This window comes from Varanus komodoensis, unplaced genomic scaffold, assembly GCF_004798865.1.
Source record: "Varanus komodoensis strain SLA01 unplaced genomic scaffold, ASM479886v1 scaffold39, whole genome shotgun sequence".
Lineage (NCBI taxonomy): Eukaryota > Metazoa > Chordata > Lepidosauria > Squamata > Varanidae > Varanus > Varanus komodoensis.
Genome location: NW_025335922.1, coordinates 5555307 through 5581112, shown reverse-complemented (window position 1 = coordinate 5581112; position 25806 = coordinate 5555307). Strand labels below are relative to the sequence as shown.

At 42.5% G+C, this 25806-nt stretch overlaps 2 protein-coding genes across 4 annotated transcripts in view; one reads left to right on the top strand and one right to left on the bottom strand.

Annotated features, from left to right (window-relative positions):
- Positions 1-261: 261 nt before the first annotated feature.
- NOPCHAP1 (NOP protein chaperone 1) lies at positions 262-7244 on the top strand. 3 transcript variants are annotated; one of them, XM_044441272.1, is made up of 4 exons: positions 262-397; positions 1969-2055; positions 3355-3491; positions 4200-7244. In XM_044441272.1, the coding sequence occupies exons 1-4, from the start codon at positions 328-330 to the stop codon at positions 4377-4379; spliced, it is 474 nt and encodes a 157-aa protein (XP_044297207.1). In that variant the 5' UTR covers positions 262-327; the 3' UTR covers positions 4380-7244. The 3 variants fall into 3 exon arrangements, with proteins under 3 accessions (XP_044297207.1, XP_044297209.1, XP_044297208.1); XM_044441274.1 differs by having other exon boundaries at positions 296-319; XM_044441273.1 differs by lacking the exon at positions 262-397 and adding an exon at positions 483-568.
- Positions 6236-25806, bottom strand: part of ALDH1L2 (aldehyde dehydrogenase 1 family member L2) — a 32914-nt gene continuing 13343 nt past the window's right edge. Inside the window, exons 10-23 of the mRNA XM_044441271.1 lie at positions 24788-24935; positions 23569-23688; positions 22101-22228; positions 18830-18980; positions 17190-17260; positions 16958-17063; positions 15614-15701; positions 15396-15489; positions 13113-13212; positions 11736-11834; positions 8404-8569; positions 7907-8012; positions 6971-7170; positions 6236-6291 (exon numbers count right to left, since the gene is read on the bottom strand). Coding sequence (XP_044297206.1) covers positions 6236-6291; positions 6971-7170; positions 7907-8012; positions 8404-8569; positions 11736-11834; positions 13113-13212; positions 15396-15489; positions 15614-15701; positions 16958-17063; positions 17190-17260; positions 18830-18980; positions 22101-22228; positions 23569-23688; positions 24788-24935 — 1633 coding nt within the window. The remainder of the gene's footprint in view (positions 6292-6970; positions 7171-7906; positions 8013-8403; positions 8570-11735; positions 11835-13112; positions 13213-15395; positions 15490-15613; positions 15702-16957; positions 17064-17189; positions 17261-18829; positions 18981-22100; positions 22229-23568; positions 23689-24787; positions 24936-25806) is intronic.

Genomic DNA, 25806 nt, shown 5'->3' with positions numbered 1-25806 from the left:
CTGCTTTTTACCTACTCACATTTTTAGATTCTTATTTTTTAATTTACTGGTTTTAATTGCAGTTTAGCAATCCCTCTCTCTCTCTCTCTCTCTGCGTGTGCATCCTTCTGCTTGTGGACTAAGGACATAGTAACTGAACCACAAAAACTCAGGAAGGCCATTAGCCCCTCTGCACTGCAGATGGCGCGCTTGCGCTGGCCTGTCCGTTCTGGGCTCCCCCCCCCCCGCCCGTCTCTCGCTCAAGTTCCGGTCCGTCCTCGTTCCTGTTCCTCCCGAAAGAGCCGCACATGGATGTGAGGAAGTCTGTTCTGCTCTGCTTGTAGGTGGATGGCGGTGAACGGGGATGGCGCGGGGCCGGCTGTATCTCGCGAGCTTCTCTCTGCGGGACGCGGAGGAGGTAATGGACGATGAGCGAGGGGACAAGGAAGCTCGAGCCAGGTGGCCGGACAAGAGCAGGACGTCCACCTGTGATCCTGATTGCATCTCTTTAAGCTGTAGCATTTTGTTGGGTTCTTTACTTTGGATCCAAACTTTGCAAATGGATGCACTGAACGCTAGAAACAATTTGGTGGGTGAACTGCTGGTGAGGTGTCATGCTAAAATACTTGCAGCTGATCGTACAGTCTATTTATCGGGGACATCTGAAGAGTTGTCAAGAAACTAGCAAACCATCATGTTCAGCAGAATTTTGCGACTGGATGCTAATTTTTTAAAATGAAGGTGGAGGAGAAAGATATTGCTGGGAGCTAGGAACCATGATATCCCACATTTGCAGCAGAATGTAGCAGCAGAATGGGGTGCCAACTACATTTGTCCAACTGAAGCAGTTCCAGGACTGTGGTACCTTAGCCACAGTGGTGCATGTATTGGTAACCCCGAGAATGGATTATTGTAATGTGATCGACCTGGAGCTATCTTTGGGCTTGGTCCCAAAGCTGCAGCTGGTGCCCCGCTATGAGGGGGATGTTGTCTTGTTTATTAGCCAGAGGGCTATTAGCCAGAGGGCTATGAAGCTATTGCAACAGTGTACAAAAGTGTTAAACAAACAAATAAGAAATGGCACTTCCAGCTTGGGCCTCTTGAAAACAGAGTAATCCTCTGCTAGAAGAACAGCCCCGTATGCCTGAAATCTACTAGGCCAAGTTCACAGTATTGTTGTCAACATATAAAGGCTTAAACCACTTGGGACCAGGTTACCTTATGACTGCCAGACTTCTGTGACTATTAGAAGGAGTGCTTCTGAGGGTGTCATATATTTGTGACTTTGTGGGGGGGGGGTTCCCTCTCCAAAAAACCAGCAATGATGCCTCCAATATTTTGCACTTGAGAAATGCACAAACAGCATTTTCACACATGCTTGACATTGCAGGCAGCTTAGTGCCACATGATTCTGGAAGAAATGCTGCCACTGATGTGCTGAATAACTTGTTTGCTTGTGGTAGATACAGGTTGTTTTCTATGTTACAGATTTAGAGGGCACGCTCTCCTGTAATGATTGAAGTAGATACATATTTCTTTAACATTGCAACACTGCCCCTGGCAGCATGCACACGTGGTGGAATAGACATGAATATATGGTTCATAGTATATGGTCCATGATAAATAAAATCAGTTTATCAGTTAAGCCAGTGGTCCCCAAACTGTTTTGGGCAACTGTCCTTTCTTCTTGGGCAGCAACCCTAGCACCTCCACACCTGTATTAGATCTGTTGCAGTACTGCCCACTTTGGGAATCACTGAGTTAACCTGTAATATAGGAGTGGGCATCTTGTAGCTGTCACATGTTTTGGCCTAGAACTTCCATCATCCTTCAGCACTGGCTGGGGCAGGTGGGAATTGTAGGCCTCAGCATCTGAAAGGCACCAAGTTGTTCAACCCTGCTCTAACAGAAAAAGAGCTATCTTCAAAGAAAAATGCTAGTGTAATCCATCTGTTCCCACACAACTGATGCAGTATTTCTGGATTGTAGGCATTCAGGAGATGCTGTTGCTCAGTTCAAATCATGTGAAGAAGAAAGCCACAAGCTTGCAGACAGTCAGGCTGCCAAGGAGCAACCGTAAGTCCTTTAAGAGATTTTCTGTCTATCTGCAGTTCACAAACTGTCTTTAATGCATTGGTGCTCCATGATGAGGATTGTGACCCAATGTACTTGGAGAGCACTAGGTTGGGAATGCCATGGTGTTTTTAAAATCCATTTTATTGTAATCTTTAATTTAAAAATAGATAATTTTGTGATGAAAAGTGCATTAATATGTACAGAGGTGCATGTTTTTAATTATCTACATCTTGGAATTTCATACAGGGTTGATGCAAATAGATTTTCAAAAGCTGCTCTTTTGAAGCTAAAAAACTAATATTATAACAATGGAAGGACAATTGGATACCTTCAGTAATACAACAGGTTGAGGGCTTAATGACTCTTTCAATTTTAAGCAGTTGGTTTTTGGGCAGAATCTACAAATAGACAGATCTATCTATTTTGATATAGGGGTGTACATTACATATTTATCTATTGTAACAGGTATATTCAGACCTTATGCTAGAAAACTGTAATGCTCTATTTTTTGCCGGGGGTGGGGGGGAGTGTTAATTTTTGTTTCAGAATGCTGTGTTAAAAGAATAGGTATATATAGGAGTATTTGGAGGCATATTTGTGTCTTCTTCAGCTTCTGGTTATAAGCCTGGTCCCACCAGCACTCACTTCTGAAAGGCAAATAATGGAGTCTTGTGTTGGTGCTGTAATGAGGAGCCATCTACCTGATGATGGCAGTGACAAGTGTGCATGTGTGGCCAGGAAAAACTATTCTTCAGTGTCCTCAGGGCATACAAGGTCAGGATCTATGTGAGTAACATAAGGCAGAGATGGGCAGAAGGCAGCTGTCCAGATAGTTTTGGAGTACAACTCCCAGGAACCCTTGCCAGCTCAGCTACCGTTCAGCTACCACCTCAGGAGTTGAGGTTCAAAACATCTAGACATCTGCCTTCTGTCTGTTCCTGGCTGCATAGTGGAGAGAAAGCAGTCAGCACTCTTGCTGAAATCTTTAACACCTGCAGAGAACTCTTGCAGAGCAAACATCTCTTAAATCTGGAGTTCTGTGTATACATCATTCACTATTTATTCACATTGATTTTCTAACTGTTGGAGCCAGGAACTTTCAAAATAGTTATTTCTTCTTGCAGCATGACCATTCTATATATTATAACACTTTTTATTTGTCCTTATTCCTCACTATTGTCTACTCAGTAGCTACCACATCCTATTCTGTGTCCTGTCCCTGCAAATGTACTGCTTTTTAAATCAAAGTATTTTTACAAGTGCTTTAATACCTGCATAAATGCTATTTTCATGTGTTAGTTTTGGATAGGGTTCAGAACTTCCTACCACAGATGGCCAGTGCAAATGCCGAACTGAGAAGAGAAATGGACAATGCACCTCTTCACGAATTTGATATAGAACATGTAGATGCTTCAACTGAAAATGTCATTGAAATGGTGATTCTTTTTGTTTCTATATGTCTTGGTATCTAATGTTGCATACTCATTTTTACAGTGCTCAAAATGAGGGCCATTTTCCTCAAACTTTTCAATTTTGCCTATTTAAAAATGATACTATATTTCAAATTATTCTAATGATTCATGCAGACTTTGTTATCTGGATCAGTGGCCACTAAGCCTAACAGTGTCTGATATCTGTACCTTGCCAGTACACCTTTGAAACTAATTTCTATACTGAAATCTATTTAAAAAGTGTTTTCTTTAAATGTGTCTAGTACGAACCCTAAAATGGATTCTGGATAATACCAAAGATCCATCCAAGTAGCCTCAAACTTGCCTTCTCCCTTCCTATTGTCCCTTTTATGCTGCTCCACTCATTCACACTTATTCCTCTATTTCCATTCCCACATTTTCCTTCTATCCATACCCTCCCAATTCATGCCTTTTCTCCCATTCACACTCTTACATTTCATTCAGCTTTCTTTCCATGCTAGGTTGGAACAGAAGGACTTTTCTTTCTCCCAGCCTTTCAAGGAAGAAAATGCAGTGGAGAGGCCAGGAACATTTGGTGATGTGGGAGGAAGGAAGGAATCTAGCAAAGAGGGAGAGATATGTTTAGACTGCACTGAAGGCCTCCATGGGTTGCCAAAATGTGCTTTAATGTGCTTTTAGTTCAGCACTTAAATGGAATTGCTATCATTTCAGAACGTGGCATTGGTTGAATTGAGTGGTTCTGATACAGAGGAAGAGGAGTCAGTGTTCGAAGATGACTCAGAAAGTGAGGACAGCTCTGACTGTGATGAAGTGACTGTAGAAAACTTTAAACTTCCTAAATCAAAAGAAGAAGGACGAATAGAGATTTTGGATAATAAGATAAGCAAATAGATGTATTATTGCTGTTTCAGATTTCCACATGTCTTACATGTCATGTTTCATTAATTTTTTCAAAGTCCTCTTGGATAGCTAGCTTCTGCTGCCTAGAAACTAGCTTACTGTCTGCACCTCACGGTGATTAAATCTCTTTGAAGTTCAAATTTCAATGCAGAAGAGATGAATAAGGACACTCAGTTTTCTTCATGGGGTCAGCATACTGGAAAAAAGCTGAAGGAAATATTGAATCGGACGGAGAGTGGAAGCATCACTGGAAACTTATCTGAGGACAATTCATGTGTTGTATTATTTATGTAACCTGATAAGGCAAATGCTTATGTTTCAGCTGCTGTATGGAATCCAATGGAAATGCATCTATAGTTTGGAGTATCTTGTCCAGCCAAAGCTCCAAAATTGTACTTGGCCAATCAGGTAGTCAGTAACTCTTATAGTTTGTGGGTATCTCTGTCCCAGAAGTACTTGCAGCTGCTTCATCTTGAGAGCTGTAATCCAGGGTAGGGAACCTGTGGCAACTCTCATCATATCTGAGCAGGCTTATGAGTGGAGTCCACCTGTGTGCAAAGGGCCACCGGTGCCCACCTTTGCCAGAACTGTCCTTTGAAACCAAGGTAATTGACTCTCTCCTTTTTAGCAGATCAAGGGGGAAGTTAGAATTGTAGGTGGGATAGTAAACACTTCTTTGTTTTAATAACAGAGCATGAGCTGTTCCACTCATAATCCTATAATCTATCTTTCTGTTTTATACCAAACATATATGTATAAATATTCACATTAAGGAAGAAACTGTCTTGTGTTGTACTTTCTTCATCTTCATCTGAATTCTGCAGAGTTTTTGGCCAATACCTACCCAGTGGTCATATCATTATGAGTTTATCTTACATCTTGCATTATCATAAAGGAGGTTAATCTTCGTTAAAAGAAAGCAACTTTTTTCCTAGGAGGGTTTTATTGGGGGGTGGGGTAGGAAAAGCAGTAGAGGCATGTAGATTGATGTATGGATCCATGTGTACTTCATAATGGTAAAATACTGCATAAAATATCCCACACAGATTTGATTTAATAATATAATTGGCATTCACAACTCTATGTTGATTACACATTCTCTGTTGGCAAATAGATTATAAAATAATTGCTATAGCTTTTATATGCATAGTTTAAGAGATGTTGACCTCTGTATCATACAAAATCATGTTATAAGTGCACTTCCTTGAATTTATTTACACTGGTTTATGGCAAACTGTTTCCTTCTATGTTGCTTAAACAGGCTGAATGTGCCTCATGGGAGGGGCATAATGCTGGCACAATGCTTATTTTCAGAAACCAAGTCCCATGTGACTGTATTGGACAACTAAGAAATGTAGCCAGCCCCTTGACATTGCAGTGCTCAGAGCTTTCAGTGTACTGATACCTAGATTCCTGCCCACTGCTATATGTTTAGTAGCCATATAGGTCAGCATGCAGGTTGAGTGGTGATGATAGAGACTGCACAAAAAAAGAAGCTACAGGAGTGGAGTTGTCACAGTAGAGTCTGCGTGACTCTGGCATAAGTTCTGACAAATGCAGGGCGCCGCTTGGATATCCACACAATAAAATACATGGAACCAATGGCATAACTTCAAGGAGGACTATCTTGGTCCTCTGTGAATGCAATATTCTTTGATTGCACAGTTGGATGAGCCTCTGACTTCTGAATCATTGCTAGGAAAGCACTCTACTTAGGGTTTTTGTTTTTTTGTTTTTGTTTTTTTTTTGCTGTTGGTAGTTCTGCAGTCCTGTCTTGTGCTTGAGGAAGTACTTCTAAAGTTGAGTAGATTGGCAAGATCATTGCCATGCCACCGAAGCTGAGCAGCTTAATATTCCACAGTTACAGCTTTTGTTCTAAGATATTCATGGAGAGCTTCTTCACCTGAAGGAAATGAGAGGGTAGAAACAGTTGCACCATATAAATGTTGATCTTCACTGCTGTGCTTTCAAAAATTTAGAAACTAACCCATCTTTCTTCAATTCATTGAATAATAGTGGCAATTAGGACATAATTTGATATCAGACCATGGAAATGAATCACTGTAAAAACAGATACATTAGAACAACTTTCCCCAGCCTGGTGCCCTTCAATTCTTACATTGGCTGGGAGCAATGGGAATTATAGTCCAATGTATCTGGAGAGCTTATGAGTCTCCAGTGCAAGGCATGATTATGATCACCACCACACCTCATAACCTGCATTTTCTCTAGATGGCTGAAAAAGGCCATCTCGGTTTAGCAGTGGGAAGGAGGATAAATGCAGACTAAAATCAGCATAAGTCTGCAACCCAAGTCCTTTCCTCCCTGTCCCCCCCAACTGCCACTTTCCCCCGCTTTTTGGGCCATTTGCAATCTCGGGAGGGGCAGCTGGATGGCTTTTTCCGTGTTTGTTGCAAGGGCAGAGTGGTGGAAGCTGAGACAATCTGAAATTACAGGATCTTGGAGCTGGGACTCTAAAAAATCCTGTATCCTCCCAAACAAAGTCAGAAAGGTATAAGATGGCATGCTTACTGTATAAGGCTTATTTTTTATGAATGGACTTAAAAGGAGAGGCAACTTACCTAAGTCTTTTCCAAAGCCAGACTGCTTGAATCCACCGAATGGAGCTGCCACATCAGTTTTGTTATAGGTGTTAATAAAAACTGTTCCAGCTTCTAGTCTGTCACTGACATACAAAGCTTTACTTATGTCTTTGGTGAAGACCCCCGAAGCAAGGCCATATTCTGTTCTGTTTGCACGATCTAACACCCCATCCACGTCTCTACAGTAAGAAAGGATAACTTGCTAGGCAAAGTCAAACATACCCCATTCCCTAATAAAGGATTCTAACCAGTCCATGTTGGCTTTCATTGATTTATTATTATTACATTTCTATCCTAACCTTTCTGCTTTTTGTGAAGGACCCAAGGCAGATTGCATGGTGCTCCTTTCCATCCTCATAATAACACAGAGAAGTCAGCAACTCACCCAGAATCACCCAGTACATTTCATGGTGGAGTGGAGACTTGATCTGATTTCCAGTCCAGCGTTCTAACCATTTTGAGGCAGAACTTCCTCAAAGTAGATTATGAAGTAATAATTCAACAATAGAATCTAAGCTACAATTAACTAAAATGTTGGCAAGAAAAATGGACATGCATTTACTTAAAAGCAGATGGGACCATCCCAAGTCTTTAAAGCCTGCTTAAAAACTGCAATGGAAGGAGCTATCTGCATAACCTGTGGTGGCACATTCCAGAAGGATGAAGGGGGGAACCCTCTTGTGCCCACCAAACTAAGTGAGCAGAATTTCCACAGCTGACTGCAGGACCCAGGAAGGTGCAGGTTGTTCCTTCAAACAGTGAACAGGCTTCCCGCTCATAAAGGTGTGTCGTTCTCCAATCCAAATGTTTGAATGCCGTGCTCTCCCTCATAGGGCAATCACATAGATGGAAAGCTCAAAAACAAGCAACAGCATAATACTGAGGATCAGATGACTTCACTAGAGCAGAACCTACCCATCTTTGAACTTGGAAATGACCATTACTGGACCAAACGATTCTTCATGGGCAATATGCATATAGTCTTCAACGTCTGTAAATATGGTAGGTTCCATGAAGAAGCCTAATCAAACAAAGTGCAGTGTCACAGATAAAGTATGAAATTGTATCAGGGTTTTTTTCATTTTGATACGTCAAAGGTTCTAGGGTGTCAATCTTCCACACAGTTCTTACTTGGTGCCATATGTTCATTTATTGAGGGCTGCAGTGTTTGATCTGAAAAATTTGGATACAATCAATTTTTAGGTGGTTTGACTGTCACAGTACACCTCTCTATAGAAAAGGCAACAATTTCCTAGGATGTTGCTTTTCTCTTGCAGCTTTTTCATATACTTGCATTTAAAAATTCTTCTAAAAATTGCTACCAAATTGACTGAGAGAACATCAATCAAAACTCTTTAGATTGATTCTGCAGTAATCTAGGTGATGAAACCCTGCTTTAGAGTTTTGTTTACCTGGTCTACATACTTGTCTTCCTCCGTACACTAGCGTAGCTCCTTCTTTACGTCCAGTTTCACAGTACTCCAGAAGTTTTTCCAAATGTGCTTTGTGATTTTGTGGCCCATGGTCTGTAGATCTATCAAGTGGATCACCAATTTTCATCTTTTTGGTTTCTTCTACCTACAGAGGACCAAAGTAGAGAGAGGTGGAGAATCTCATAGTAAAGACAAAAGCTTTCTTCAGGAAATTATGTGGTAATCCCATATAAAGCAATTAATTTTGAGCCAAATAACAGAAAATTATTCTTTGCCCCACTTTCTATATAAACCAAAAATGAGAACAGCCAAACAGATTCCTAGTTCCAAGTAGAGTTCCCTTTTCAATGAGCTTGCTGTTTTCTTCCCCACTCCCACAAATTCCCTCAGTCCCACTCCCAGGTGTACAAATTATGCTACACAGGCTAGATCAGTGATGGCGAACGTTTTAGAGACCTAGTGCCCAAAATGAAACCCAAAACCCACTTATTTATTGCAAAGTGCCAACACTACAATAAAACCTGAAAACTGAGATTTAGTTTAGAAAAAACACCTCACAGCCAGTCCAAACAATTATGTTTGGGGCTCTACGTGGGGCTACCCACGTAGAGCGCGTTACAGAAGTCCAGACGGGAAGTCACCAACGCATGTGTCACTGTCGCAAGGCAGTCGTTCTCCAGATAGGGGCGCATGAATCTGCCTTGCCGCGCCACCATCCACCACCCACCTGGCTGCTCCGCCACGCCCCAGCACGTGTGGCAGGCGTGCTCCGGACGAGGCGGGGCGACGCAGGGCCTGCGGCTAGAAAGCCCGCTGGAGGAGCGCGCCAACAGCAGCAACAACTGTTGTAAGCCGCCCCGAGGCTTCGGCGAATGGGGCAGCATAAAAATGTTTTAATAAATAAATAAAATAAATAAATAAATAAATAAATAAATAAATAAATAAATATGTATCCCCTTGGCAATGCACTGACTGGCTATGCGAAATCTCGGAAGAAATCTTGGAAATCTCACTGCCTGGCCTTGAGAAATCTCGGAAGACGCGGCTAATGAGTCATGGCTCGTGACATCATTGCCTGGTGCTGCTACTCCATTCTAAGCATGTGCATGGCCCCTGTGTGCACTGTTATCCGATGTTTGGCTGCTGGGGTGAAGCAGAGGTGACTTGGCGCGCAAGCCGACAACGAGGGCTCTGCATGCCTGCTGCGGCAAGCATGCCAGAGGTTTGCCACCACTGGCCTAACCCTACCATGGCGCACTTTGCTAACCCTAATATAGGAGTAAAGCTCCACTGAAGATAGGACCATTTTGAAAAAGCCTTTCTTGCGTAGCTTTTTCTGCACAGCTCAACATTTCTGCCCATTCTAAACACATTCCAACCATCAATATCATGCCAGGACACCCCGTTTTTCTAACCCTGACCTCACCCTGGTGCACAACCCTAACCCTAATACATGGCTAATGTTCTGTTGAAAGTAGGACCATTTTGAAAAAGCCTTCCTTGAGTAGCCTTTTCTGCACAGCTCAACATTTCTGCCCATCCTAAACACATTCCAACCATCAATATCATGCCAGGACACCTCTTTTTTCTAACCCTAACCCCGTGATGATGAAACTTTTAGAGACAGAGTGTTCAAACTGCAACCCAAAACCAACATTTTTCGCAAAGTGCCAGCACTCCAATTATACCTGAAAACTTATGTTTTAGTTTAGAAAAAACAACTCACAGGCACTCCAAGCAAATATATATATCCTTGGCAGTGCACTGACTGGCCATGCAAAAGCTCGGATGAGTTGCGGCTAATGAGTCATGGCTCGTGACATCCTCGCCTGGCGCTGCTACTCCTTTCTGAGCATGTGCATGGCCCCTGTGTGCGCTGTTATCCGATGCTCAGCTGCTGGGGTGATGCTGGGGCGACTTGGCTTGCATGCTGACAGAGGAGGCTCTGCATGCCCACTGTGGCACAAGTACCATAGGTCACCACCAATGGGCAAGATGATATCTACTGGTTCAAGAAGAAATCTCAGAAAACACTTGCGGCAGTTGTAAATCTCTTAGGATAAAAGTGTGCATTCTGCAATAATACAAAGTACCATGTCCTGGAATAGCTTTATATTGATTTTTTTTAAACTACCATGGTCCGTTCACTGTCCCCAGAACCTCCTAGCCTTGGCAGCTGATATTTGGTGTCCCTTTTGAAGTATTTATCTTGGACAATTATGTTCAGTGTGCCGCAGTGACATCTTGCATTTTGACATCTAGGGATGCCAGAGGAATCCACAGTGAATTCAAATGAGTATGGATTTCCATGAATCTGACCTGCAGCTTCTGCAGCAAGATTCTTTCCCAAGTTCCAGGGGTTCCTCAGACTTGCAGATTCTTTTTTTGTTTTAACTTGGGGAGAATGGCAGTATTTGTACAAATTTTAATCAGTGCTGAAGCCCACTCGCACAATGAACATCTAAATTCTTGTTCATGCCTAACAAAAGATCCATTTCTGTCAATGAGTTACAATGGAGCAAAAGGTGCCTGACAATGCCTGCAAAGCACAGATGGAGTGGATTTAACAAAATCCATACAACTCCAATGACATTGCAGGTTGCCATGTGTCAGTATAAAGTCCATAAATGTCTTTATGGTTTTGTTCTTCGCAGTTTGTCTTCCTGAATCTTGGAATCTTCATGAGAGGGAGAGATATAATGGGGTTCAGAACTATGCAAAATGATTTTATGCAGGAGGAGGTATAAGCAGCAGCCACAGCGGCTCTGACTCCAGCACAGGTTCTCACCATAACTTGAGCTTTCATTATAGCCTTAAGGTTACACTTGGTAAGCACAGACACTTTACAAACTAATGTACTTGTGTGTACAACTATTCTGCCACTTCAAAAAGGTCATGAAAACTGAAAATCCTGAAAATAGGGCTTACTATTATTATATTACATTTATACTCTGCCTTTCTTCCTCTTGCAAGAAAGCCAAGGCAACTTACAAGGTTCTCTTCTTCACCATTTTATCTTCACAACAACCCAGTGACTGTGAGGTAAGTTAGGCCCAGTCATCCAGTGAGCTTCATGGCCGAGTGGAGATTAGAACTTGGATTTCCCAAGTCCCAGAGCAACATGCCAACCACTGACTTAGCTCTGTTTACTTAAGTGTAACTAGCCTTCTGTAACCTGGCATCCTCCCAAAGCGTGAGACTGCAACTTCTATCATTTCATGGCCATGTTGGCTGGGCATGATGAAAGCTGCAGTCCCATTATAGTAATGGAAAATTAAGACTTACAACCTGTCCCTTTTAAAACTCCTTACCACTCTCTGAACAAATTCATCATGAATGGATTCTTCCACAAAAAGTCTACCAGCTGCAATGCAGTTCTCCCCTTTGTTGAAGAAAACTGCTCCCATGCCCTGTATTGGAGAGAAAAGAATAATCCACGGCAATGATCTCTTTTTTGTGTGCATGTGATCTTGAACTCCTCCTGCCTTGCAGTTTCTCTAGAGGGTTTCTTTTCTTTTTTTCTTTTTGGCCTAGCTAGCTGATGTGTTTTGAAAGAGGAGGGAAAGATATTGAAGAGGTAGCTCAGTTTATTTATTTATTTTATATCCTGCCCTTTTTTCCTTTTAAGGAATTCTTTATTTTAAAGACTTTTGCATAATGCTCCTTCTGCTACTCTCAATCTTATTCCCACAACAACAACCCTGTACGGTAGGTTGGGTTGAGCATCTGTGACCGACCCAAAGTCACCCAGTAAACTGCATGACTGAGGGGGGACTAGATTGCCTGAGACCCGGTCCCACACTCTTAACCACTACACCACACTGGATTTTGTATCCTGGCCCTCCAGTCAGTCTCCTTCCCTCCTCACCCACCAAAATACCCACTTTGTGTTTTTGACCTCAGAGGGGCAGCAAGCCCAATTCATCCTGCACTGTCTGAGAGGGCTGGAGGGTCAGCACCCCAGTTCCCACACAGCTTTGAGGTTAGGGCAGGGAATCCAAAGGATTGCTCCCTAAACCACTTAAAGATTTTATTATATGAAACAGAAGGCACATATTACGAAAGAACAAACGTTTTCCCTTGGTTAGATTTGGATCCATGAAATTTGCTCCTCCAATCATTAACATATATTTGGTTAAGGAAATTATGTTTACTTGAAGCAAATGTGAACTTTTCTCCCATCTCTACAGTGTTATTTACATTGGCATAGGAGCATCCTAATACAGCAAAAACTGTACTCATCACACAAAAATGAGTGATGATTGGTAACCGGAGGTCCTTGCAAAGCTCAGTCTGGCCTGCTGGTTGCCTTCCAGTGGTTTTGGCCCCATTCCTTGCTTAGCAGGACAAGATGCTTCAGTACCATCAGTAATAGCTGCTCTCATTAAAACTGGGGAAAGAAGGCATCCCTCTTCACAGTGTACTGGCTTTCTGTAAGTGTTTAATGCTTTATAAAGGGGAAAAACAGAACATTTGGGTTTAATTTATTTGAAACATTTTAATGCTGCTCTTTCTTTTATTAGATTTGAGGATAGTGAACATCACTGTTATCTAGAGAAAGGGTGAGCAACATGTGGGCCGCATTTGCCTGGTATGGCTTTTCTTTTACATCGCTTAGCGCCCTGCCTCTCTGGAACTCAACACACTTTTAAAACAGCTGTTGATATTGTGCTGAAAAACCAACTCACCATTCTTACAGCTTTGTCAAGTTCACAATCACTAAATATGATCAGTGGGGATTTTCCACCCAATTCCAAAGAAACCTTCTTTAGGTTGCTGACAGCACAGCTAGGATGATGATAATGATGAAATAAATAAGTGGCAAGCATTCAGAATCCAGTACCATTTTCCCCAATATTTAGTGAGCACACATACATGCACACACATATACACACATGCACACACACATACATACATTATAAACTTATTTATGTGCTTATTTTTTATTTATTTTTATTTATTTATTTATTTATTAAAACATTTTTATGCCGCCCCATTCGCCAAAGCCTTGGGGCAGGTTACAACAATAAATTAGAACCACATAAATAAAAATTAAAATATATACATTAGAATAATAATAATAATAATTTAATACACACACACACACACACACACACACATACACACACAATATAAAATAAGCCACCCTGGCCAGATAAAATTCAGTGGTATTAACATTTAAAATGTTGCTTAAATAAAAAGGTCTTCGCCTGGCGCCGAAAAACAAATAACGACGGCGCCAGGCGGACCTCTCTGGGGAGCGCGTTCCATAACTTAGGCACCACCGCAGAGAAAGCCCTCCTCCGAGTAACCACCCTCCTAATTTCTTTCACGGAGTGTTCCTGGAGAAGGGCCTCTCCTGCTGATCTCAGGGGGCGGCTGGGCATATATGGATGTAAGTGCTCCTTAGTAAACATGTAATTTAAAACTCTGCCACAAGAAGGGAAGCTACATAGGTACTCCAAAAGTGTTTAAAGTTGTACACATCTACAACAAAGTTTGCCCAGAACTTGTTGTCTGTAAGTGCCTACAAAATGTTTCCTTGGTACTCCCAATTATCCTTTTCTTTCTAGAAACAAAACACACCCATGGGCAAAAATTATGTCAAGTATCTCTTGATTTTGCAAGTGAGGGATCTACAACCAGTGTTAGATATTGGGTAAAAATAATCCATTGGTATTTTTGAGGAAAACCGGTCTGGGTGGGTGATCCCATCGCCTCTAGACACTGCATTCTTTTGGATGGGAACATGCATAGAGACAGTGGGGACCAAATAAGGGATTCTCTGCAACATTTCTATTGTCTGAGGGGTCCTAGCATGCTTTGGACTACTGACTCTGAGATGGGAGGCAGCTTTCTGAGCTCAAAGACATGAATCAGAGCTCTGAGCCCTCAACCCCCACAGCTGGTTTGAACTACATTGGTCAGGAAAGCAGCTCCAGGGAGGAGGGAAAGGGAGCATTTGGGAGAGTGATGAGCAGAAGACGGTATCCTGAAGTTGCTGCCAAGAACAGCCACCTAGCGCAAATGCAGGGCAGGGGGAGCAGAGAGGTGAAAATGGCCTCCATGGCTCCTCCCATTCAGCACTGAATGAGCTTCTTGACTGAGTTTGGAGGCTCCAGCCCACCTCAGTCTGTAGTAATCTGGTGATAAAATCCTCTCCACCCCCACCAAAAACCATTGAGTCTCAGGAGGAATGTCTATCACACTAGTTTTGATAATGGGGCCACAACACCAAATAAACCCACAACACCAAAAACACTAGCTCTTGTTTTCAGTAATGTTAACAGTTTGAGTTTAAAACACAATTTTTGATTTTGAATTGAAAATAAAAATAATAGCTTTGTAAAGCAATACATAATGTGCTGGTTATTCTGTATTCAACAGGGAGGAGCAAACATACTGAAAGGAAAATTTCCCCTCCTGTGAAAATGTGTTTCTGGCTATGGGTGTTTGAATATTTTGAGATGCTGAGCTAGTTACAATGATAGAATTGTTTAACTCAGGAACTCCCAGAGATGTGTAAAGTTATAGGCATTGCCTCTGATCTGCTTGTCATTTCGACATTCAGTTAACAACCTAAGAATTCCCTATTCCTGTTTGATGATGTGCAAAGCCAGAAACTATGGGTTTGATAAATTGGAGTTAACCCTGCAACAAAAGCACTTGTTACTTCACTTGTCCCTAGCAATTCCTGAATTAAACAACCCAGAAATTGCAGAGTAGTGTGTGAAATGGTTTGCGATTTCTGACATTCCAGATGTATACTTTTGTGTGAGACATTTTAGCACCCAAGTATATATTATAAAATGGTTTGGACTTATAAAATAATCCACAAATAAGTTTGTCCATATTTTTTACAACTGCTGGATGAGGTGGAATTTTGTGGCCTCCTTTTTGTGTTAAGTATACCTTAACAAATGTACAACATGCAGAAATAAAGGATGGTAAAAATACAAGGAATGCCTCACCTCTTCATGATCTGTTTCCCAATTGGTGTTGAGCCTGTGAAACCAAGTTTACGAATATCTGGGTGTTCAGACAAGCGTTGACCTACTAAACCACCTGTAATACATAGGTAAATTTAATTAGTGAAGTTTGGTGGAATTTTGAGTTGTTGTTTTAACTACACTATATTCCAACGAAGCTATGCTTTGAACAGAAAAGAACGTTTACATCACTGCTCTACCTGAACCAGGTAGGATATTGATAACGCCTTTGGGAAATCCTGCTTTCACAGAGAGCTCTGCAAACTTCAAAGCAGTCAGTGGCGTGACCTAGGTCCAAACACACAGTTTAATCAGCCAGCCTGCCTGTCATTATAGGCATACATGTGTTGAAAGTTTTAATGGAATGTATTTTATAGGTTATGTGCATTGCAATAAATATAACATTATGATCACCACCATAAAGCCATGCTATTTTACTACTAAGTGCGACTATATTACCATGTTAGCAGTTCTATAGCATTTTAACATTCCTTAGGCACTGGATCCAGTTTTAGTCATACTTACAGGTGGGGCATGATTGACTTGTGTCCCTTTGCTTTCAATAAGTCTACTTTAAGTATGACTAAATCTGGATCCAAGCCTAAAAAAATAAAAAATGGTTCTCAATCTTATTGCAGCATAGTTTTGCAATCTGGTCCTTCAGTAGTGAATGGGTCATCATGCTTTCTTTCTATCAGCTGTGCTCTGCTCACAAGGGAGGCTGCTGACTCCTACAACAGTGGGATCCCTCATCTGTTTTATTTTGCATTTTACATGGAGCTGAACAACCTCCAAATGGATTCATAACCACAGAGAGCTCCTGCAAAGCTTAAAATATGAGTTCCAAAAGATAAGCAGCCCCACTGACAAAGGAGTCACCCTAGCTTTACACAGTTACTTGGAATTAAATCCCACTGTACTTAATGGTGCTTATGTCTGAGTAGGCATGCATAGGATTATGCTGATTTTTTTAAAAATAAATATAGCAGCAGAGGAAACATTCATGTCCGCCTCCTTTGCAAACAAAGAAATATCTCTCTATGCTGACAGTTCAACCTACCACACAAATCCTGATATTTATTTCATGACATAAAGATGCCTGTTTTGTGTGCCATGATGAATTGTCCATAGAACATATATGGAAAAATGAAAGAAAGAAAGTGGAGGAAAGCAGAACAGGAAGCTAAATAAAGAAAAGTAGAAAGAGACAAAATAGTAACAGGAAAAATGGCAGAATTTGGCTTACTTAATCAATTTGTTATTCTTGAAAAAGTCCACAGCACTGTTGTCATAAACCTTTAAGGTGTTTGTGGTATCTTGTCTTTGAGATGCCACTTTTCCTTGACATGCAAATCTAACATGCTGCTGACCCACTGAATGTGTTCTTCCATGCTATTTCCTGTATTGCAAGGCCATTCTTTCCACCAGCCCTTTCTTGATGCATTTGCTATTAAGACCTGCAGCTGGCTACACAGTGGCAACCCCTGATGGAAATGCTACAGGACTGTCAAGTAGCAGGGCCTCATTGCCCTGCTTGGTCTTACCTGTGCTGGTTTCAGAACTAGCGTATTGCCAGCAGCCAAGCATGCCGCACTCTTCCATGCCAGCATCATCAGTGGGTAATTCCAGGGAATGACAATTGCACAGACGCTTTAGATTGAGGAGCAGAGGGAAAATGCAGAAACAAAACTGAGTTTGCCAAATAAAATTGCCAACAGTAAAAGAAAAGTTCATTCCAGTCTGGTTGCATTAATGAAATAAATATCATCATCTTACCCTAAAGGCTCTTTCTTAGTAAAAGTTAAGTTATGGTTTGGACGTGCATGGTTAATTGGGATGGTTGAACCCTAAATGAGGAAAACAGTCATTTAAATAGCAGTACTATGAAAAATAAATCAGTTATACAATCACTTTTTTAAAAACTAAGCTGAGCTTCCCTAACTAGGTAGCATCCAGATGTTTTGGATTCCAACTGCTATAATTCCCAGCAAACAGGACAATTGGCTTTGCTGGGTGGCATTGATGAGAGCTGCAGTCCAAGACATTTGGAGCACACCAAGTCACAGAAGGCTGAGCAACGCGATCACTGTTCTGTAATGTCTCTGAAAACATTCCAACGGGCAAGCGCCGGTAAGGATGCGTATCTCACGGCTTGCTGTGCAGATAAAACAGAGAGGAGAAGGATTCTGGGAGTGTCCCCTTGGGCTCCTTGGAGGAAAGACAGGATATAAAGTTAACAGATAACTAAAATAAATAATAAATTCATGAAATGTATCATTGTCACCCACCACCATTTTCACCTCTTCACTGTGGCCCTTCTTATAAACCTCTATTACACTGTGTTTTTTGAGCTTAGCCTAAATTTGTCCCTAAATGCACTGAGACTTTTAAAAAACCCAAAAGATAGATGATTACTCCACATAGAAGTACCTATGCATCTGAAGGATGCCAAGTTGGAGAAGGCTGTGTCAGATGGGTGGCTGGTTGTGCAGGTGAGTGTCACCTGGGACTTGTCCAAGCCAAAGACTTGTCAAAGCCTGTGACACTTGTTCGATCACATCCCACACAGCACCTATTACAGTAGCACCATTAAGGTATAGCAATTCCTGCATTTCCCCCAGAGAAGTTATTGGAATTTGAACACTGGGGAAGGTGTGTCAGATCTTGAATTTGCAACGTGAGGAATATCTAATGAAGATTTACTTCCCAGCTTCCTCACTCTGGTTTAGAGAGAGACTACAGGCAGATCAGGGACACCAATGCTGCTCGCTCGTGCTCGCTCTCCCTCTCCCTCTCCCTCTCATATGATTTCTTGTCCAACTGAGTTGCTAAGAGACTCTGCACTTGCTGCTTAGACCTTTCTATGGGTGTCTCTCACTTTCAGCTTGGACAACATTCCAGTTCCAGGTTTTAGATGCTCTTTGCATAAGACACTGTGAATGACCCCCCTCCCAGAGTCTACTGTCTCACTGCTTTTGTCACCGGCTGTGGTTGCCCTTCATCCTCTCTCATCATGGAACCCATTTGCTTGACAGGCAGGGAGCCGGTGAGCAAGTAGGCAGGGATTCCTGCTCGTCTTCTTCCTCACCACCAGTGTCTGGGCCAGAACGAGAGGCAGAGGAACAAGCAGTTTGTCAAGCTGAAGAGGAAGAGCAGCATCAGGGGATTCTCATCAGAGGGACCCTTCTGGCTTGGGGTCCCTGGCAGGTGTCCAGACATGCCTATCCTTGATGCTGGCCTCACATGGAAAGAAGCCAATGTCTTGGGAGGGCTTATCTTTTTCTCAGATAACAAATGATTAACGGGCATCTATTTATGGCACTCCATGTTAATCTGTTGGAAAGGACCAGAGTGTAGAAAAGCACAATCTTCTTTTTGCTCCCTAAGTCTCTATGCCAGTTCAAATATTAGCTTGCCTGTATTTTGTCACACCATCCTGCAAAGTATCGGAATGTTTGCACTGACATTCCTATGTGGGTCTTCAAAGCTAGTGTGTAAACAGCTCCTGAGTCAATAGATTCAATGGTTGCCAGCTCTTCTTGGTATTCTTCAACAAGATCTGCAAGTCTTTCAACAGAACCAAATACACATACAGGGTAAATCAGAAATTGACATGATTGCAAGCAGAGTTATTCTAGTAGCAAAATACATGTCCCAAACTAGTTTTTCTGGAGAACAATTTGCTGAGTAAAAGCCAAACAATAAAACAGAGAATAGCAAATTCCTATAGCATAGTTTTTAGAATTTTTTTGACAAGGTGAAGGCTGCAAAATAATATTTAAACACCTTATTTTAAATTCTGAAATAAAGTATTTCATATTCTGAAGCTGTTCAGTTTTGCAGAAATTGAAATCAAAAATTTCCTCCCCACCATTTTTCTGGATTTTCACATCTCTGGTGGAAAGTTGGTCCCCGGCCCCAAACCTGTTCCTGGGAAGAAGATACTGGGAACACATTGGGAATTGTTCATGGCATACTATCATTCCTCATTTGCTTTGCTTGTTGTAGTTTATACCATGCACACAGGAATGCTGAAACTGATTTTAGAAATTCTCCAGGTTAAACTGGAAGATGAGGTGGTGCACAACTCTGGACAGAGCCACCTGACGGAACAAGAACAAAATGGAACAGGGGACTTCCAGTCATCCCTGCAAAGGAAACATGAAAACTTAATGAATGAAACCATGTTGTATTTGTAGTGTGATAATGTTAATGTTGGTGAGATCTCCTGTGGCAGAAGATGGCAATGGCATTTTTACCAAGGGTGGGGAGCCTGTGGCTCTCCCGTTGCTGCTGGTCTCTCAGGCACGTTAGCCTCAGACAGCATGGGCAATGATCAGGAGTTCTAGCAACATTTTCAAGGCCACAGGTTCCTTACCACTGTTCTAAGCTCATTGTATTTCTTTTGAGAATGTACATATGGATGATATGGATCAAGTAACATTTTCTCGCAACAACCCTATCTATACAAGGGTCTCCCCGAGTTATGGGAAAGAGTAGCTGTTCTGGTACACCAAAGTCACTAGCAGTGCAATCCTATTCATGCTTAGAAGGAAAAAAAAAGGTCCTACAACTCCCCACCTGCCCCAGCCAGCTATGCAGGGAGAAGTATGACTTCTGTCTCAACATGCATAGGATTGCATATCTTAAGGAGACAACCCTTTGGTCCCCTAGACATTGTCTATGTGGCCATAGGATGACTTCATACCCAGTTCCGAGGTGAGAGTCCATACTCTGATCTCAGCTGGGAATCAGAGGTTCAACCCCTGTGCAGCTGGCAAGGAAACAACTGCACTGGCTGCTCTCCAAGACTGGGAGAGCAACCTTGGAGAAGGAGCAAAGAGGGAGAATGGCTCAGGGAGAAGGGAGAAGCTGGGAGCCATCCTGAAGTCATAGAATCATAGAAGAGTAAAGTTGGAAGGGGCCAGAAGGCCATCAGGTCCAACCCCTGCTATTGCAGGACACCAAGTTACAGTATCCCACTGTCCAGATGCTTTTTGACTATCTCTAGCCAGGGAGGTACCCACAACTTCTTCAGGTAATAGGTTCCATTGTTGTACTGTTTTGACAATAAAGACATTTTTCCTGGTGTCTAGCCTAAATCTGGTTTCTTTTAACTTACGTCCATTATTCCATGTCCTGCACTCTGGAATGAATAAGAAGAGATCTTGTCTTTACTCTTTGTGACATCACCTTTCAGTCTTCTCTTCTCAAGGCTAAACATGCCCAGTTCTCTCAGTCTTTCCTCATAGATCTTTATCTCCAGTCTCTGAATCATCCTTGTTGTCCTTCTCTGTACTCTTTCCAGCTTTTCTGCGTTTTTTAAAAACTTAGGTGCCCAGAACTGGACACAGTACTCAGGTGAGGTCTGACTAGTGCTGAGTATAGGGGAACCAGTACATCACGTGTTTCGGAAGTGATACGTCTGTTAACGCAGCCCAAATTAGAATTGGCCCTTTTTGCAGCTGCATTGCATGGCTAGCTCTCATTTAGCTTGCAATCTACAACTTCACTCCAGCCTCTTTCCCTCCTGCTCTGACAATGACTGGCCAGCGAAAATGCAGAGAGCAGGAGTGGGGAAGCACAACTTGCCTTCACCAGTCCTCTCATACGACGTGGGAGTTCTGAAGCATCCAATGTTCTCCCAGCAACATGGCAGGAGGAATTTCTCCAACCTGAAATCCATTTGACATTCGACAGGCCGGGTCGAACTCGCTCATCTTGCTGGTGGTAGGGAAGGTCTTTGGATCCAGGGGACAGACGGCCGTTCTTTCCCTGCCCACCAACATGCCCTGTTGCTCCTTCTTCCTCTTCCTGAGTTCAGAACTCCAGCCTCAAGAGATGGAATGGCCATGGAGTTTTCTTTGGGGGGTCAGATGGGCTTGGGAGAGTAAGCTGCACTCAGCTCTCCCCCTCCAGGTTTGCAGTTCTGTCTACAGTCTTGAAAGGGGAAATCCCTGTCCCCTCAGATGCCGCCTAGGGGCCATAAGGCTTTCTGCTCTGTTGGGGGGGGGAGGTTGGGGGGGCTGTGTCAGTCATCTCACATTCGCCATAAACTGCTGGCAATGGCGTGGCAGGGAGCAGCAGCCCTGGCTCCAGATAGGAGGACCTGGCTCCTGTGCTCATCACCAGGCCGCTTCCAAACCTAATTAAGCCTCTTGAGCAGTAGTGTAGCGATGCACATGGTTCAGTGAATGCGTGAAGGCTGTTGCTGTTGTGGCAGGTGCTCATAAGTGGCGTTCCGGCCCTTCACCCATCCCCGCACTTGGCAAAGGCAGAATAAGGGTGCCAATAAGTGCAAAATTGCTTTGTTTGCATAAACTGTGCAGGATGAAGAATAAACATTGTCTTTGCAGGATACACACAGGATACGGGCCTGTGGAAAGATCTATCTTAAATGGGCATGCTGGGACACAGCATGATTTTTAAATCACTGTTTGCATAATGGTCTTAAATGGTCATGTGATAGTCAAATGGGATGCATCTTGAGGCTTAAATCATAGCTTATCTGTGCAAATTATGAATGATGCGGAACACGGTTTCTCTTTGCAGAGGGGATGGGCTTGTGGGAATTGCTATCTTGAACAACCATGCTACAGCCCAATGGGGCACATCACAATTTTTTCAGAGGCAGCAGCAATAGACTTACAAGACAGAAATGTACCAGGTTTATTAAGCAAGCCATACCTGTACAGTAACCTCCCTCTTTCTCTTGCATTCATCTTTCCCCATTCACCGTGTTCAAAGGCATCTTTTGCTGCTGCGACTGCTTTGTCAACATCGCTCACTGTAGCAAAGGACACTTTGGCAATCACCTGTCATTAAGAGAGGGAGATGCAAGCTCAGATACTAGTATCAGTATTTCTATGGACACTGATGCATGTTTAGACAGAAAAAAAGCCTTTCGTGCCCTAGTCAGCATGGCTGGATAGGGCAGGCTTAGAGTTGGATTACTTTGTTCCCATCCTAGACTTGCACCTTTATGTCCTTCTATTTTTCAGCAATGGGCACAGTACAAGTTTAAGTACAAACTTCCTAGTTCCTCCCTGCATCTGTCCACGCCTCTGATTTCCAGGTTGATAATTTTATGTTATTTGTCTTAGTGAAAGTTGCTTGCTACAGTATCGACTTTATGGGGATGAGGGAAAGGGAGAGAAAAAGAATGGAGCAGGTGGGTAAAGAGAGAAAAGGAGCAAAAGCTCAGAGTGGAACATAAAAGGGGAAAAAAGGGAAGGAGAAATGAGAGCAAATAAGGTATTTATTTTATTTACATCCCACCTTTTCACTCAAGATGGCAAAGAATAAAATATAAATTAAAAAGAAAATCTTAATAAAAACACGAAATGTACATTAAAACACAATTAAAACTGATCACTAAAAGAAAGAGCACCCAACCAATTAAAGAATCCTTTATCAACAGACCAGATTACATGCCAAAGCCCCACCTACATGAAAGAGCCTTCACCTGCCAGTGCAAGGGCAACTGAGCCAAGAAGCCATGGTCCTGCATGCCTCTGATGGCACTGGGAGCGAGAGAAGGGTCTTCACTGAACGTCTAAAACCCAGGCAGGCTCAGGTGGGAGAAGGGGCCTTATAGGTCATAACCAGCACTTTGAATTGGCTTGTGTGGGGTGTTGTATTTCTGCAGATACCAGCATTGTTTTTTGCTCAAGATAGAGTTTAAGAAAACGCTGCCAAATTATCTGCAATGTTTCCTCTTCATGCAGTCTAAGGTGTAATCCTAGACATGTTTTGAAAAAAAAATGTCCCACAGTTCCCAACATTTCCCAGCCTGCCATGGTTAGCTAAGGAATGCTGGGGGTTGTAGCACTCTTGTTCTGTCTAAATGTGCATAGAAGTGAGTCTTTAATGCCAAGTATAATTTCATGGACTACTGGTACCAGGACATCCAGGAGCTGGGTGTTGAACAAGCACACTGTCAATGGTCATCTAGACACTGACAAAGAATGGATTGGATACCATTAGCTGTTACTCCCTGTGGTCAGGCAAAACTAGATTTTCAGCCCCCATCTTTCCAAGAGAGGTTATGTGACAAAATGGCATTATCTGCCTATCAACTAGTAACAATTGCAACACAGCATCCATGGCGTTTATGAAGAACTCAGAAAAGACAGTGAGCAGGCTATGTACTCACAGATCCATCTGTTGGATTGATAGAGTCGTATGTTTTACCATCTTCAGCATTCACAAACTGTCCATTGATAAAGCACTGATATGGCATCTTCACAGTCATCTTGTTGACATCTTTTATAACCTAGCAGCAAAACAAGCCACAAGCTTCATTTGACGCTCTCAGGCAGCTAACGTACATGAACCACACCTTCCTGTGCAAGGTACTATCCATAACATTTCAGACAAGCACGATCCATTGAGCATCTCCATATTAGGCTGAGAACATATGAGATGTTCAGGTTTGATTGGTAAATCAAAAATAAAATCACAACTAGAGTTCCTTTCAGAATATTCTGAATATTGGGCAGAGCTATCCAGTGGACCCTAGACCATGTTTAAGGGCCTGTGTGATTTTTCAAATTCCCAGTCCTGAGGTCCGAAAAGGGTTCTGAACTCAGCACTCAGGGTCCCCACCTCTTTTTGCAGATGGTACAGAAAGAACACACCAGTTACATGTCCAAGGTTGTAAGAGCAACCTCAGAGAAGGATACAGAGGATGTTCCAGGGGGTGGGGCAGATAAAATGAGTGTGGAACCCCAGCTCTGAGGTCGATGCTCTTTTCTGACCTTGGAGCTGGGAATCCCCATTGGATTGCACCCTGATCAATCCAAATACCTTGATCCTAAGGTCTACTGCAAACCTCCATGACCAAATGAGTGTCAGAAGGACACCCATATCTTGACTGCTTGATGCATTCTTGTTTTTCCAGTTAATTTTAAGAATCATCTTGCTTATTGAGTCCAGAATGCTTGCCACATATAATATCCTAAGATGTGCAGGCACATCCATTTTAAAAAAAGGAAGAATTAAAAAGAAAGATTGGCATCAGCAGAAGCAAGTCCTCCAGGGCCTCTAGACCATAGCATCTTCCCCATTCTGCTGGATGCAGGTTGCCAGCCTGCCTGCTTTTACATCCCACTGATACTCCTCCCCTACTTTACAGATGACTGAAGTGGGATTATGTTTAAGATGGGGATCTGATAGCATCACGTATAACTTGAGACTCACAGAGAGATCCTGCAGGCAAGTGCAACGTGTCTTGATGTGTGAATCGCATAGAGATGTTCTACAACCCAAGTGAGGTCCTTGCCTCCTTTTCTTCACACACCCATTGCCTACCCACACAGGGGCACTTTGCTAATATATCACATAAGAAAAGGTGGGATTTAAAAGCAGCTTACATAATCTATTACGAATTCTTCCTCTGCATCTTCCCCCCTGTGTTTTCTGACTACCATCTGGATAAAATCTCCAAACTTAGGAGCCATATAGACATCTTCATTCTGGAGCTCAAGCCCATCACATTTTTGCTTGATCTCTTCAATCATCCTTGAGATATAAAGAAATTGAAAAAGTGAAAAGTTGGTATATTCAACAGCAAATTGGATGTTGTGGTGGAGGGAGATGGGGCAGTCACACCTGTTTCAGAGCCATGAAGATCTGGAGAGAAGAAGCGCAGAGAAGAAAAACAATGGACCCCTCTTTTCCCATTTTGCCCAGAGATTTGGGGAAAATACATGGGATAGCGTTTGGGTTTTTTTCCCCCCATTTTTAAGTTTTCTATTTTTGATTAATTTTGCCCTCCTGACTTTTTTATTCCCTTAAGCCTTCATTTCATTTCATTTGTGCATTGACTACTTCAAGGACAATGAAGCAGCTGGCGGGGGGGCACTTCCTAGCCCCACCGTGAGATGCCAGTGATTGAACCTGGGACGTCCTACAAGCAAGGCAGGAGCTCTGCCACTGAACTGCACCCCCACCGCAATAACCCTGCTCAAGTCTGTACCTTTGATTTGGAATTTTGGAATCTTTTCATTTTAAACAGCAGGTCCAGGTTTGCACATTGCAAGAAGCCATGGTGACATCTATTGTTGATTTTCTGCCATGTCATGAGAACTCAGTTGCGGTGTTTCAGCATGGTACAAAACCCATGTTTCAGCATGGCTTCCCAAAACCACAGAGAGATTCAATGGTGCATTCTAAGATTTTGATACTGCATTGTTGCTTCTTTTGATGCCCAGACCCAGGGACTCCATTTTTCCCATTGGTGGTAAGGAAATACCATAGAGTCCCATGGAAAGAGCAGCAGTGGAAGAAGCTGTGCTAAGCATCCAATTGCTGCTACTCAGCTCCTGAGCAGCACACATCATCACTCCCTTTGATCCTGTTGGCTGAACAATTTACTGTCTGATGGGGGAAA